This window comes from Budorcas taxicolor, chromosome 2 (genome assembly GCF_023091745.1).
Source record: "Budorcas taxicolor isolate Tak-1 chromosome 2, Takin1.1, whole genome shotgun sequence".
Lineage (NCBI taxonomy): Eukaryota > Metazoa > Chordata > Mammalia > Artiodactyla > Bovidae > Budorcas > Budorcas taxicolor.
This window is the reverse complement of record NC_068911.1, coordinates 138,583,504-138,596,682: the sequence shown is the minus strand read 5'-3', so window position 1 is coordinate 138,596,682 and position 13,179 is coordinate 138,583,504. Positions and strand designations below refer to the sequence as shown.

Sequence of the window (13,179 nt, the reverse complement as noted above, 5' to 3'; positions counted from 1 at the left end):
AAACTGGGATGTTTTTGGTCACCCGAGGTGAACCTAAGTCTCTTTGTCTCCAATAAAAAAAAATGCAGAAAAATATCTCTGGTATAATGTTTATTTAAATAGTAATCTTAAAAAGGTTTTATACAAATCATATAAACACAGTTTGACATTGTTTATTTTTTACATTGAAGAATCACAGTAAAAGCTCTCAAGTTCCCTTGATCTGGCTCAGCCAGTGGATGGTCAAATACCTTTAACAGCTAACCTTGGAAAAGTTAACCTCCTGTGTGACAGTTTAACTTTTCCCCTTGTTTTCTTGCCATTCATGCTCAGTCCTTGGACCCTCATTCCTGTCAACTCCCCATGCCCACCTAAGAGAGGAAGCAGCCCTGTGGTCCTGTTGACCGCCTAGTCTGGGAGAGCGCAGAGGTAATATGTCATTCAGTACAAGGCATAAAAGGAGATCAATACTGTGAGTTGGGTTTCCCAAGGGGAAGGAGTCAAGGAGATGGGTCGGCGAGCCTACCTGCAGATAGCAACAACAAATGCACCATGGTGTCCCCTGGCCAGGTTATAATCGGGTCCTGTCTTGCAATAGAACAGCCTCCGGGGCTGGTGAGGTATCTACATGTAGCTCTGGCTGGCCTGCTTTTGTTTAGCATCCGGAGCCCACTCAAGGGCTCAAACCAGCCAATGGTGACTACGGATACAGGACATTAGAGGGATGTAGGTTGAGTTGTACATAACTGAGAGGTGAACTGCGGGTCGGAGACAAGGCTGGTCTTTGGGGAGTTGTAGAACGGCCCACGGGACTTGAGAGGGCCAGGGCCCTCACTGTCAACTTTGGAACTCTCTTCTTCTGCAGGTTAACTCTGGAAACCCCTGGACGTGCTAACTTCTGGAACACTGAGTTACAAGGGAAGGCGAAGAGGAAGTGGGCTAATTAAGAACTTGCTTCTGCCACACGCTCAGCTCAGGAGGGCCTGAAGCTAAGGCCTTGGGCTTGACAGCTTCACTTTTCACCTCTAACTACCACTGTGCCAGTGAGTGCCAAGATCAGCAGTGACACTCGGGCCTAGGTCAAAGTCACAACAACACCACTGAGTCCCACGTGACCATTCACATACACAGTAGATACAGAGAACTCAAAGACTGGCAAAGACACACACACATAGGAATAAATAGCTGTCGGTATGAACTCTCCCTCTCTTCACACAGAACACTGTGACATTACCATTTGAACTAGCATTTTCATAAGTTAACATTGAAAGGAACCAGCCAGTCCCATTCACCCTTCCCCTTTCACCTGGGTATGAGACAAATGACATCATGGGTGACCATAGCAGCAAAAAATGGTCTGACAGTTCACCACTGATTAGCAATAGGCTGGGCATACTGTTTGGGTTTCAAATGTATTTCCAGCACACAGGCAAGCTGTAGGCGTTACTACAAAACCAAGATTTGGATCCTGGCGCGGACAATCTTCTCCTTCACACAGTTTCATGCGATTCCAGATGCCTTCCCTTCTAGAGCAGCTGAGAGTCATCTAGGCTACGATTACCTCTCGGGTGGCAGGCCTTACTCCATCCATAGGGTCAGTGGTGTGGGGGAAGCTGGGTGTGGAGCCACTGGGTGAGGGAAGAGGAATAGAGGAATGCCTTAACTTGTATGGTATTCATCGATTTCTACATAGAAGGAAAATACATTTTTTTTCCATTTTTTTCAAGGCACTTAATAAAAAAAATACATAAATTGGTGTGTGTGGGGGTGGGTGTATGTAAGAACACACGTCTCTCTGGGGTTGAAGCAGCGTTAGCATTTTGGTTCACAGGGCTTGCAGACTTTTGGTTAGAACCAGCTCTCAGGCATTGCAGTGCTGCTGATGCTTCTGAAAGGTGGAGGTGGTGGCTGTCACCCTAAGAAGTCTGTGTTTACTAGCCTAACAGAGACGGATGTATCAGAATGGCAGTCTTTGCTATCACATGATCGCAGACAATGGACTTCTTTTTCTCTCTCCACTGTTCTCTTCCTTTCCCGTCAGCTGTCACTAGTGACGTCTCACAGATGGACAAACACACTGATAGCTTATATTTCCCCCGACCCATCTCAGAGGATGTCAAAGAGTGCTGCTTCCTGGGGCTTAGAGACCTGACAATGAGTGTGTATGCATGGGTATGCATGTGTGTGCATGCCTGTATGTGTGTGTGCATGTGGTGCACGTGCGTATGCTTTAGAAGAACAAGGATGAAGGAAAAGAAAAAGCAAAACCACCACCAGAGGCCCCACAGAGCAGCCTCACAGCCACAAGTTCTGGGTCTGGACTGAATGAATGGCTCCTATTCACAAAGCACGTTTAAGGCTTGTCCGCTTCTAACATGGAGGCGCTTCTACGGATTTTGACGTGTGAAGTTTCCTTTCTGGTTTGTTTTAAATCGCATGTAAGAAAGAGCTGTTCATGCTGACCCTAAAATGGCAATTTTCCCCTGGATAAAAAAAGTTAAAGGCAACAACATCCTACCGAAATGCTAGGACTGGAAATGGCAGCTTGTCAAGTTGGCTGGCAGAAGCTATACCACAGCAAATCCCGGAAGTCATGAGACGATCGGAGGGTGGGATAAACTGGACGGCTTTTTTGGAGAATTTCTCTTCTAAAGATGGAGAGTCTGAAAAGACCCTTTGCTTTCCAAGCGTTGATTAGGAAGAAAAAGCAGAGACTACTGATCACCACTCTGCTCTATTCTGGAAAAGTCATTCTCTTCTGCCTCTTTGAGTTGCTCACAGACGAAGGAAATAAAACAGAATTAGCCACAAACTCACAAACAAAATAGAACTGTGACCACCAAAGAGATGAGCGCCCATCCTTGTCCCAGCAAATGATTCAGCCACGTGGTCTCAGGTGGGTCCCGACCCCCTGAAAGACTGCATTTCCCCGCTTCCCTCGACTCGCCTGTCTGTCCTGTCCACACCTTCAGTATTCTGGATCGGTTGGATCGAGATTATGGCATTCAGTTTCCAAAGGGAAAAAAAAATTGTAATTTTCACTAGCCCCTCTTGCTGGAATGAAATGTCAGGTGCGATTTGGGTGCAACCTGTCAGGCCTCTGAGCAGCACTTCTGGTGGTTCATCTTGACCTTGTGCTTGAGGCCGTCGTAGAGCTCGAAGTTGTAGTTCTCCAGAGTGGTGCAGCTGCGGGAGCTCAGGCCGGAGTAGGAGCAGGTGCAGTAGAGCAGGAGCCCCGCACACGTGGCCCCTAGGAGGACGCCCAGCGAGCTCATGGCGATGATGGTGATGAGAATGGGGTCTAGGGTGTAAAGCCAGCTCTTCTCTTTGTCAGCCAGCGGGGCCCCAGACCCGGAGGTCGGAGAAGAAGAGTTGCTCCAGCCCACCTCGTAGTCATCTAGGACGTAAAGGACACAAGAGACTGCAGACACTGCTTCCTTTAGAAATAACTGAGACTCCCCCCAGCCCAGTTCAGAGGTTTTTCAGAACCTGAGGCTAAGCTGTTCGACACTGGAACTATCCTGAAAGTGAAAGTCGCTCAGTCGTGCCTGACTCTTTTTGACCCCATGGACTCTACAGTCCACAGAATTCTCCAGGCCAGAATACTGGAGTGGGTAGCCTTTCCCTTCTTCAGGGGATCTTCCCAACCCAGGGATCAAACCCAGGTCTCTTGCATTGCAGGCAGATTCTTTACCAGCTGAGCCAAAAGGGAAGCCCTGCTTGGCTTCAAAACCAAGCCCCACCTTGTCCTAGCTGCGTAACCTTGGCCAAGTTATTTTGTTTCTCTTTGCCTCAGTTCATTCATCTGTGAAATGGCACTGCTAATACCCTCACTGGGTTGTTAGGAGGTTTGAATGGATTAACATTTGCACAGTGCTTGGTGTCCAGCACAAAGTAAGCATGGTCTAAGTAGCTGATACTTGAACAGTTGGAGGCACAGTAAGTGAGCTTAGATTTTCACAGGGCGCCTTTAGAGCTCTTGGGATGGCCCTCTGTTCTGTACACTCTTCTTCCTTCGTCTCCTTATCCCTTACTTCCAGCTGCTTCATGTTAAATCAAAGAACAGGCTGAGACTATTTCAACATGACGCGTTTTCCAATTTGGCATTCCTGGCCATCCAAGCAGTAGATTTTTTGTTTTGATCCACCAGGCCTCACAACCTAAGCTTTACCTTACTGCTATGTGTTACAGATTCAGATGTTGAATTCTGACCCCTAGTACCTCACAAAGTGACCTTACTTTGAGGATAGGTGTTTACTGAGGTAATCAAGTTAATATGAGGTCCTTAGGGTGGGCCCTAATCTAGTATGACCAGTGTCCTTGTAAAAAGGGGAAATCTGGAGGCAGATACAGGTGGGAGAATGCCATGGAAACATGGAGATGGCCATTTACAAACCAAGGAAAAAGGGTTGGTCCACAGCCTTCCCTCACAGGCCACAGAAGAAGCCAGCCCTGTTGGTACCTTGATCTTGGACTTATAGCCTCTAGAACGGTGAGAAAATAAATTTCTGTTGTTTAATCCACCCCGTATGCAGTATTTTATCATGGCCACTCAAGCAAAAGAATCTATTTCTATAGCATGATCAAGACATGACCACATCTCTGGCAAATTTTGTGGGATTTCCTAATAATCCCATGAAGAAGGCAGGGTGATACTATAATTTGAAAAAAACAGATGAGGAACTGAGGCTTTGAGAAATTAAGTGATTAGGTAACTCACTCAAGTCCCCAGAGTTAGCAAAGAGTTAAACTAGGACTAGAAATCAGGCTTTCTGCACCCTCATCTTTCACTCTTTCTACCCCATCTAGGCTTCTGCCGCTTGATCTATCGCAGCCTCTCTGTGAAGGCCAGTTGTGCAGCTTTGCCCATAAAAGGAACGTTAGACCAGGCTTTGCAGGGGGAGTCTGCATTCAGTTAACAAGGTGCTGTTTGGGTTAGTCACTCTGTTTCTATAACTACACTTGAAGTGTTTGATTAAGGTCAGGTTAAAAAAAGCAGCTCTATAAACTGCTCTTCTTAAAGGCATCAGTCTTGGTCTAAAGCTGCTCTTTGAGGCGAACCTTAGTGATCTCTCTTGGAAATCAACTCTGGCTCTCAGGGACGCCTAGAGAGACCTGTGCTCCTCTGAGTGGAGGAAAGATATTACATCTGGGTGTTTGCTCAGCGCCCCTCCAGTCAGGACTCCTGCTTCAGCCTTATGGAATATCTGCATTTGAAGTAGGAAAACAGAGCTTGGAATAAGTATGAAAAATGAGATAGGTAGTGAGGATGAGACCTAAATCCTGCAACGAGCCCCACCTTGGTTCCTGAAAGCCATGGAATCAGAAATCTCAGCAGGCCTGAAGGAATGTTCACACTGACAGTTATCCACTAAGCCCTTTTTGGAAGTAGGTCAATGGGTTCAAGCAGTGACATGTATAGAGGAGCCTGGCTTTCACTTCTAAAGGGTTTATTCAGATTCGAAGTTCATCAGTGTCAAAAGTTGCCCAAAGTAGGGGACCTATTTCAGATTAGGCAGAGGAAACTCAATAAACTTTCTAACTCTCTAAATTTGACTTTGACAGAGAAATTGATGGCTTCTCTTCATTCCTCTCTGGATTCTTGTCACATATTTCTGGCTGATAGTTCTGAATTCTGGCCCTCCTATACCCTGGGCATTATTTTTGTTGATAGCTTTATAGCCAAACTTGACTTTCATGATTATCTTCTAAATCATAACAACACTTACCATCAATTTCATCCTCGTAGCCCTCTCTCCCATGTATTTCTGGGATGTCCACTATAACAAGAAAGAAAATTTTAAAAAAATCAGTCATAACAGGTTCAAGCGGCTAAAAGGCAGAGATGCCACCTTGCTGAAAATGACTCGCCAGCATTGTGGGAAGCTAAAAAATTGCATCTGCTTCTAGATCATTTAGTACTGCACATTACTGGATCCGTCCCCCTTCAAATGACTTGACTTTACTTCCAACAACAACCAGAAGAACAGAAACAATAAGAAAGGCCTTAAGTGCCCAGTAGATGCTCGCTTGTATCTTTATAATAACTGTTATGTACAACCAGTGTAGGTCTGAGTCTTATCTAAGGCAACTTCTCTCCTGTCCTTCATCAGCTGCATGACTGCGATGTTCATCTGGTATAACACACCGCCCCTCCTCATGTGAGTGCATCTAAGTGGACACAAAGTATAAAAGTTTCTCCTCTGGATTGCAACAAATGTAATTTAAGTAAGTCACATTTCATCATTATATGTTTTAGTGTATTTATAGAACTAGAACTGGACAGAATGTTATAACGCCTGCCCACCCCCACATATCCATGCTAATACTTTTCTCTTTCCTTCCCAGTCTATTTTTCCCATTGGCTTTCTTCACGGTTTAGAATAGATCAAACATAGGCACCCAACCTGACTCGCCCAGGCTTGAATAGAGCTAAGTTAATTTACTCCAAACTTTCTCCAGTATTATCGCTCTTATCTTTTTCTTTTTTTATGATAGTTTTTTTGGGGAAGGGGGATGGCTAATACAGGTCCCTATTCACTTTGCTGTCCATCTTATAGAAATCAGAGCCAATGGAAATTAGTTGTCTAAAATGGTAAAATATTTAAAAAAGAGAATCAAATATGTGGTGAAGAACAGGGTCTTATCATTTCTTCCTGTCTTATGAGTTAATTACGCCTGTCCCGGCTATCAGGTCAAAGTGGCACCAGTGAATGTATGTGGCCCTTCAGAAATTTCATTCAACTCAAAGTCAGGTGAGCTACCTTGATGTCAGCACTATAAATTTATATCCAAAAAAGTCAAGACTGAACACAAACTCAAGCTTCCAAAGGGCTAAACTATCAAACAAGAGGAACAAAAGGACTTCAGACCAGCCTGAACGTCTCCCTCATCCGCACAAAATCTCAGGGAAGATCTACTTGATCACGACATGAACTGAGGATCGATCCATCACTGCCATGCTTGGCATTCAGTCTTTCCCTGGAGGCAGAGGTTTTCATCCTGTTAGAAGTCTTCCTCATTCCTGGCCAAAGTGCTAAAAGCACAGTCTCATCCTCTTCGTCACCAGTGAGGGATGCGGAAAACAAAATGCCAAGACCCCGCTGGAAAGGATGAATGCCATGTGGCACCAATCCTCCATAAATCCAGCCTGTTCCTGGCATGTTTTAGCACAGCGACTAGTACCTGCAGGCCCCGCCAACTTCCGCACCTCAGTGCCCATCCCTGCATTATTCTCCAGGCTTCTACAATGCAGGCTGTGCCCTTGGAATGAAGATGGAAACATGAAACAACAGGAGGCAGGTGGTATCTGTCACAGGGATCAAATCAGGCTCATGGAAATCAACCCAGAGGCTTAAAATAAAAAATCTTACGAGAAAAACAAACATGGAAGGAAACCACCACATTTCTAACAATTAATCATTTTTATGGGATGCTTATATGTCTTAACACCTTCATGGTTAAAAGAAGCAGAACACTGGATAAGAAAGAATATGTGGATCAACCTAGGATGAAAACTGCAGGGCTCCTGCCAGTGACTTTCGGGCCAAATCCTGTGCTTGCTTTTAGGGGTTCCATCTCTGCCAAGGATGTGACAGGTTTGGAGGCTAGAGTGCCATCTTGCTCCATCTCACACCCTCAGGGAAGAATTCTTAACACACTATTGATCACCAGCTGGAAAGGAGTGGATGTGGCATTGATCTTGGAGGAAAAAGGGTAAGAGGATGGTAATGACTAAGAGAACATTTTGTCCCAGGAGATCATAGCCACTTGTCTCTGAGGGCAGAGGACTGGATGAGATGACCCTTCTCCCCCCAAGAATAGGTTCATTTTTAAGGTTCTATGAAATTGATTACCCAGATGTGACTCAGATTTCTGCACCTGTAGGATCAAAGGCTACTTCAGGTGAAGAACACTTTAGAGGCTTGACTTGGCTTTTTGCATAATCACTGCTCCCAGGAGTTTGGTGAGTGGGAAGGGGTCAAAAAAAGGATAAGTTAATCAACATTTTCAAAAGCGCATCTGTTCATGGAAGGCTTAAAGAAAGAATGACACATTGGGGAAAACCCCAATAAAGGGAACGTTTGTACAAAAAGCAATTTACTTTGATAGCAATTTTCTCTAGTCCCCTTGCTAATATTCTTGATATCTGTGTTTGGTTAAGAGCTTTCTTTCTCAGAAGCCTCTTTGCTCTTCATGGACCACTTTCCTTTTCTTTTGAGGCCAAGAGAGAAACTTCAGCCTGTTTCCTCAGAATGCTGGCAGGGTGTGTGGATGTCCACTGGGTCCCTGTAGTTCTAGTAAAGAAAAAGCAAGGGTGGGTTGGAGAGAGGAAGAGTGAGCCAGGAGTTCAAGGCAGAGACTAGAAGCAGCACCTTCCCAGGAAGGGGACATAACAGCCAGCAAATGGAGGCCTGGCTGGGGAAGAGAGGCTGAACAGGGACCTGGAACTAAACTTTTTAAATGAGGACATTCCAGGACTCTGTTAGAAGGCGTGTGTGTTTGTGAGTGGGTTGACGGAGACTGCAGTGAGCCCCACCTTTAAAAGAACACAGATCAGGAATGCATCTTACCACCCACACGACTTCCACTTTCAACCTTTGTGCTGACATGACCCTGCTTCCTTCTGGGCCCCTGTGTGGATTCAAGCTCAGGTCAGTCTGACTCCAAAACCTGAATTCTGACTCTCTGTACTGTACTCGGGCCAGAGAAGACCCTCCTCCTTCAATTCCTCCACCTGTGCACACAAGTTCTCTGGCTATGGGCAGAACAGTGCCTTTCACCTATATCAGCCCTGTGTGTGCGTGTGCTCCGTCACATTCGACTCTTTGTAGCCCTCCAGGCTCCTCTGTCCGTGGGATTCTCCAGGCAAGAATACTGGAGTGGGTTGCCGTTTCCTCCTCCAGGGGATCTTCCCTACCCGGGGATCAAACCCACGCCTCTTGCATTGGCAGATGTCTTCTCTATCATTGCACCGCCTGGGAAGACCATTCCAACAGAGAAGACAGTCTGCCTTGCCTTCATCCCAGCGGGCTGGATACAGTGCCCGGCTGTTTGCCTGCGTTGCTGGCTCACCACTTTGATGGGAACTCACCAAGATTTCTCATGAATGTGAGGATGCGGTGATCTGAAATGTGGGGCTTCATGTTTTTCATGATAGACCTTATCCAGAGAGGGAAGGTGGGCTTTCATTGTTCTTCATAGAGCAGTGTTCACTTACTGACTACCAGCCAACCAGCCAATTCTCATTAACAGGGTTGACTACGTGCCAGGGAACCATACAGAGGAGTTTGGAAAATGAAGATGTATGGGACCTGGTGTCTACAACCAAGGCCCTTCAGTGTGATTGGGAAGCAAGGACTTACCGTGCCAAAATAGCACAAAAGAAAGGGGGCTGTTGTGGAGGGACCTCAAAGTGCTGATGGAGTTGGGGGCAGGGATTGGGCAAATGAGGGTGGGCCACTGCTGGGAAAAATGTGTGAGGACAGGGCAGCGGCTTTGGAATGGAGGCTGCTGCCAGGGGTGGGGAGGGGATGGGGAGTCCAGCTCCTTTCTCTGATAGGTATGGACGGTCTCAAACATGGCACCTGAGCCTTTAAGCTTGTACACTGATCTCTTGGTTTGGGGCATGAATTCATTTTTTTTAGATCCACTGAGGAATTCAAAGAGACTGCCTCGCCTGGTCACAGATCTCCTCCTTATATGTCCCTACATCAGAGTCACGTCTCTGCCCACCTCCCTGCACCAGCTACTGCAGACCAGCAGAGCAAGAGGAAGAAGAACTCATGAATGCCTGGAAGGTAGTTGAACAGAATTTTGAGAAACTAAGTGATTAGAGTAGCCACTACTTAGAAAACAAACAAAAACCCAATTCAGGAAAACCTGGTCATTTTCATATTGACATTGCATCTCAGGCCAGATGGTCCCCTTGTTTCCATTAGCATTGCAGAGAGGTGGGTTAGGTACCCAGTGAAGAGTGATTCAAGGTCTTACCTGTCTCCTATTATCCTGATTTTCCAGAACAAAAGACCGTATAGTGGCTAGTTACCAAGACATCCTCTGGACTGTTCAGCAACCCCCCTCCACCCAGGAAGAGTCGAATATTCTCCAGCATCCTTGTCACTAAATTGCAAAGGTACAGCACAAAAGAGGAACCGCCATACCGGTCATGAACTGAGCCTACTCTAGGGAGATGTGTATCTCCCAGAGGGGTTTGGAACACTGCCTGGCAGTATAAGACCACACATGCCAGGCAGGGGAAATACCCCAGACACTCCAGCCTGCAAGTGGAAAATTCCCCGAGTGTGGTGTGGGTCTCAAACAAAAATGCTCTCTCTCATTTAGATTTTCCTTCCCAGTCTTCCTCTCTCTTCACACGCACACAGACACACACACACATTTTGCTCTCTCCCTCATCTTTTTCTTTCTTTTCCTAAATTAGGATCCTTTGGGGTTAGAAAGTTTTTCGGCAGTTACAGAAAAATTTGACCTTCCCTTTCACTACATCTCTCATACGCTGTGGTCACTGCAAGTGTATTTTCATTGACATTGTTCTGTTTAGTTTTTATATCAAAAAAAAGAGCTACACAAGATCACTAAGAGAGTGAGGAGTCTGCCCCAAACCACTGGCTGCTTTTAGATAAATGGTTGAAGATCATCCCTGGGTCACTTGCACACTGATCAGGACACCAACATATGCTGGCTTTTCTCTGAAGAGTCTCTTCCAGGCCAGCTCCGAGCAGTGGCTTGAGAGGCCTGGTGGAAGCTGATGACAGATTGGCCACCCAGAACATGCAGTGGACACACTCAGGACTGCACCTGGAGGGGAGCACTTCAGAATATGGAGGAGCCCCGGGCTGGGAGCACTGCCCTGGGAGCAGACTGCCTGCTCATCAGAGTTCCACCACTCCACTCAGGTGTGGGGGCTAGGATGAGCCTCTAAGCACCCTGAGTCTCAGCTTGTTCCTCTGTACAGCAAGCACTGGTGTTCTCTCCTGCCCAAAAACCCTATCATCTTTACAGGAAGACAATGAGGAAAGCTACGACGGTCTTTCTGTTGAGGGCTGCCCAAAAACGCCGATATTAGATAAGGCAGCTTCTACAGAGAAGAGCTCACTGCCCCAGTCTTTACCCCAGGTCTGTCCTCTTCTGGGTGCCTCCCACCTGAAGTCATCCATCTTAAGTTCTGCGGGGAAGGAGAAGACCACGCAAAGGACAGGCGGGGGCAAGCCATGAGGTCCCGTGTTTTCGATACTTGCTCATTTGGCTTAGAAATCAATCCTGCTAACTGGCAGTTGAAGAACTGACAGATCGGGTAAAGAGTGTTCCAAACTAGAAGACTCCACCTTAGCTAAGGTGGGGCTGATAAAACCTGGTGAGAAGCCACTTAAACCACATGTCCACTCAACCCATCAAACTGCAATCAGCTTTTAAAGCAAGGATCAAAAACATGCCTACACAGGAAATCACCGAAATCATTCATTTTCACAGGTACCAAGTGTCATCACTTCTATTCAAAGAGGAAGAAACTGAGGAAGGAGAGTAGAAAAATGCAAGAAGTCACTGAAGAGCTCAGCAGCAGACCTGAGAGTCAGCCACATTTTCGACACCTTGTTTAGGGCTGTGATTTATTTGGGATTAGCTCTTGGCCACTGAGAGTCCTAGTTGAGTTTGATTCCAAGTTCCTGAGCCCCTCAGGTCAGTTAAATCACTGGACCATTCAAATGGGAGTAGCCTTCAGAAAATTCTCTCAGCCACTTTGTTTTGATCCCAGCAGGAGAAGCAACACTGTGATCTAAACAAATGAGGAATCATGAAGGACTAACAGATATTTCTTGGCTCTTCCATGTGTTTAATTTGATTTAATATTTAGTGTTGGCTGAAGGTTCCTACTCCCTACCACACTTAATTTCCCTAATTCAGTTTGTTCATCCCCAGTTGCCATAAGGAGCCAAACGTTCAGATGTAGATCGAAATTTTGCCAAAACTCCTCCATTAGAGTCAGGCTACTTGAGAGCCCTTCATCCTGTGCTGGGTTTGGCTTGAGTTTAGAAACACCACCAGAAGATCCTTTATCATCGGTTTTTATCTCTTGAACTATAGCCAAATGTATGCAAAGTCATGGAAAAAAATTTTTTTTTGCAGTTTTAAAATGGTTTCAAGCTGGAAAAGAAAAGGGGGCTTGATCTGTGATATTTAAGAAGACTTTGAACATGATTTTCAATTATTTTTAGTTGAATTATCAGAAGGAAACACTAAAAAGGATTGAAAATATAGACTACAAATGAGAAGGTTGTGAAATGACCTAATAATACTTTGAAGTATGGAGGCGGATGAGCAGCTGAGGCCAGAATGGCTCCACTGAGCCCCAACAATCTGCATGAAAATAAGAAAAAGAAGGCAGCCAGTGAAATGTTTAATTATAGACAGAGGCTTCATGATTGTGTAGGCTGGAAAAAACCCAGTAATGGTGATGGAGGAAAATTCTGGAATCTCTCCTTTGCTCTTGTTGTTATTGTTCAGTTGTGTCTCTTGGACCTGCAGCATGCCAGGCTTCCCTGATCTTCACTATCTGAGTTCGTTCAGACTCATGTCCATTGAGTCGATGATGCCATCCAACTATCTCATCCTCTGTCACCTCCTTTTCCTCCTACCTTCAATCTTTCCCAGCGTCGGGGTCTTTTCCAATGAGCTGGCTCTTCACATCATGTGGCCAAAGTACTGGAGCTTCAGCTTCACCATCAGTCCTTTCAATGAATGTTCAGGGTTGATTTCCCTTAGGTTTGACTGGTTTGATCTCCTTGTTGTCCAAAAGACTCTCAAGTCTTCTGTAGCACCACAGTTCAAAAGCATCAATTCTTCAGCACTCAGCCTTCTTTATAGTCCAACTCTCACATCCATACATGACTATTGGAACAACCATAGGTTTGACTAGATGGACCTTTATCGGCAAAGTGATGTCTCTGCTTTTTAATATGCTCTCTAGGTTTGTCATAGCTTTTCTTCCAAACATCAAATGTCTTTTAATTTTGTGGCTGCAGTCACCATCTGCAGTGATTTTGGGGCCCAAGAAAAGAAAATTTGTCACTGTTTCCACTTTTCCCCCATCTATTTACCATGATGGGACCAGATGCCATGATCTTTGTTTTCTTGAATGTTAGGTTTTAAGCCAGCCCTTTCACTCTCCTCCTTTATCCTCAT

General features: G+C 45.6%; 1 protein-coding gene across 2 annotated transcripts in view; it reads right to left on the bottom strand.

Annotated features, from left to right (window-relative positions):
* Positions 1 to 203: 203 nt before the first annotated feature.
* Positions 204 to 13,179, bottom strand: part of NRP2 (neuropilin 2) — a 119,652-nt gene continuing 106,676 nt past the window's right edge. For both annotated transcript variants that reach the window (XM_052653887.1, XM_052653895.1), the window contains exons 16-17: positions 5,709 to 5,759; positions 204 to 3,376 (exon numbers count right to left, since the gene is read on the bottom strand). In XM_052653887.1, the coding sequence (XP_052509847.1) occupies positions 3,072 to 3,376; positions 5,709 to 5,759 (356 nt within the window). In that variant the 3' untranslated portion in view covers positions 204 to 3,071. The remainder of the gene's footprint in view (positions 3,377 to 5,708; positions 5,760 to 13,179) is intronic.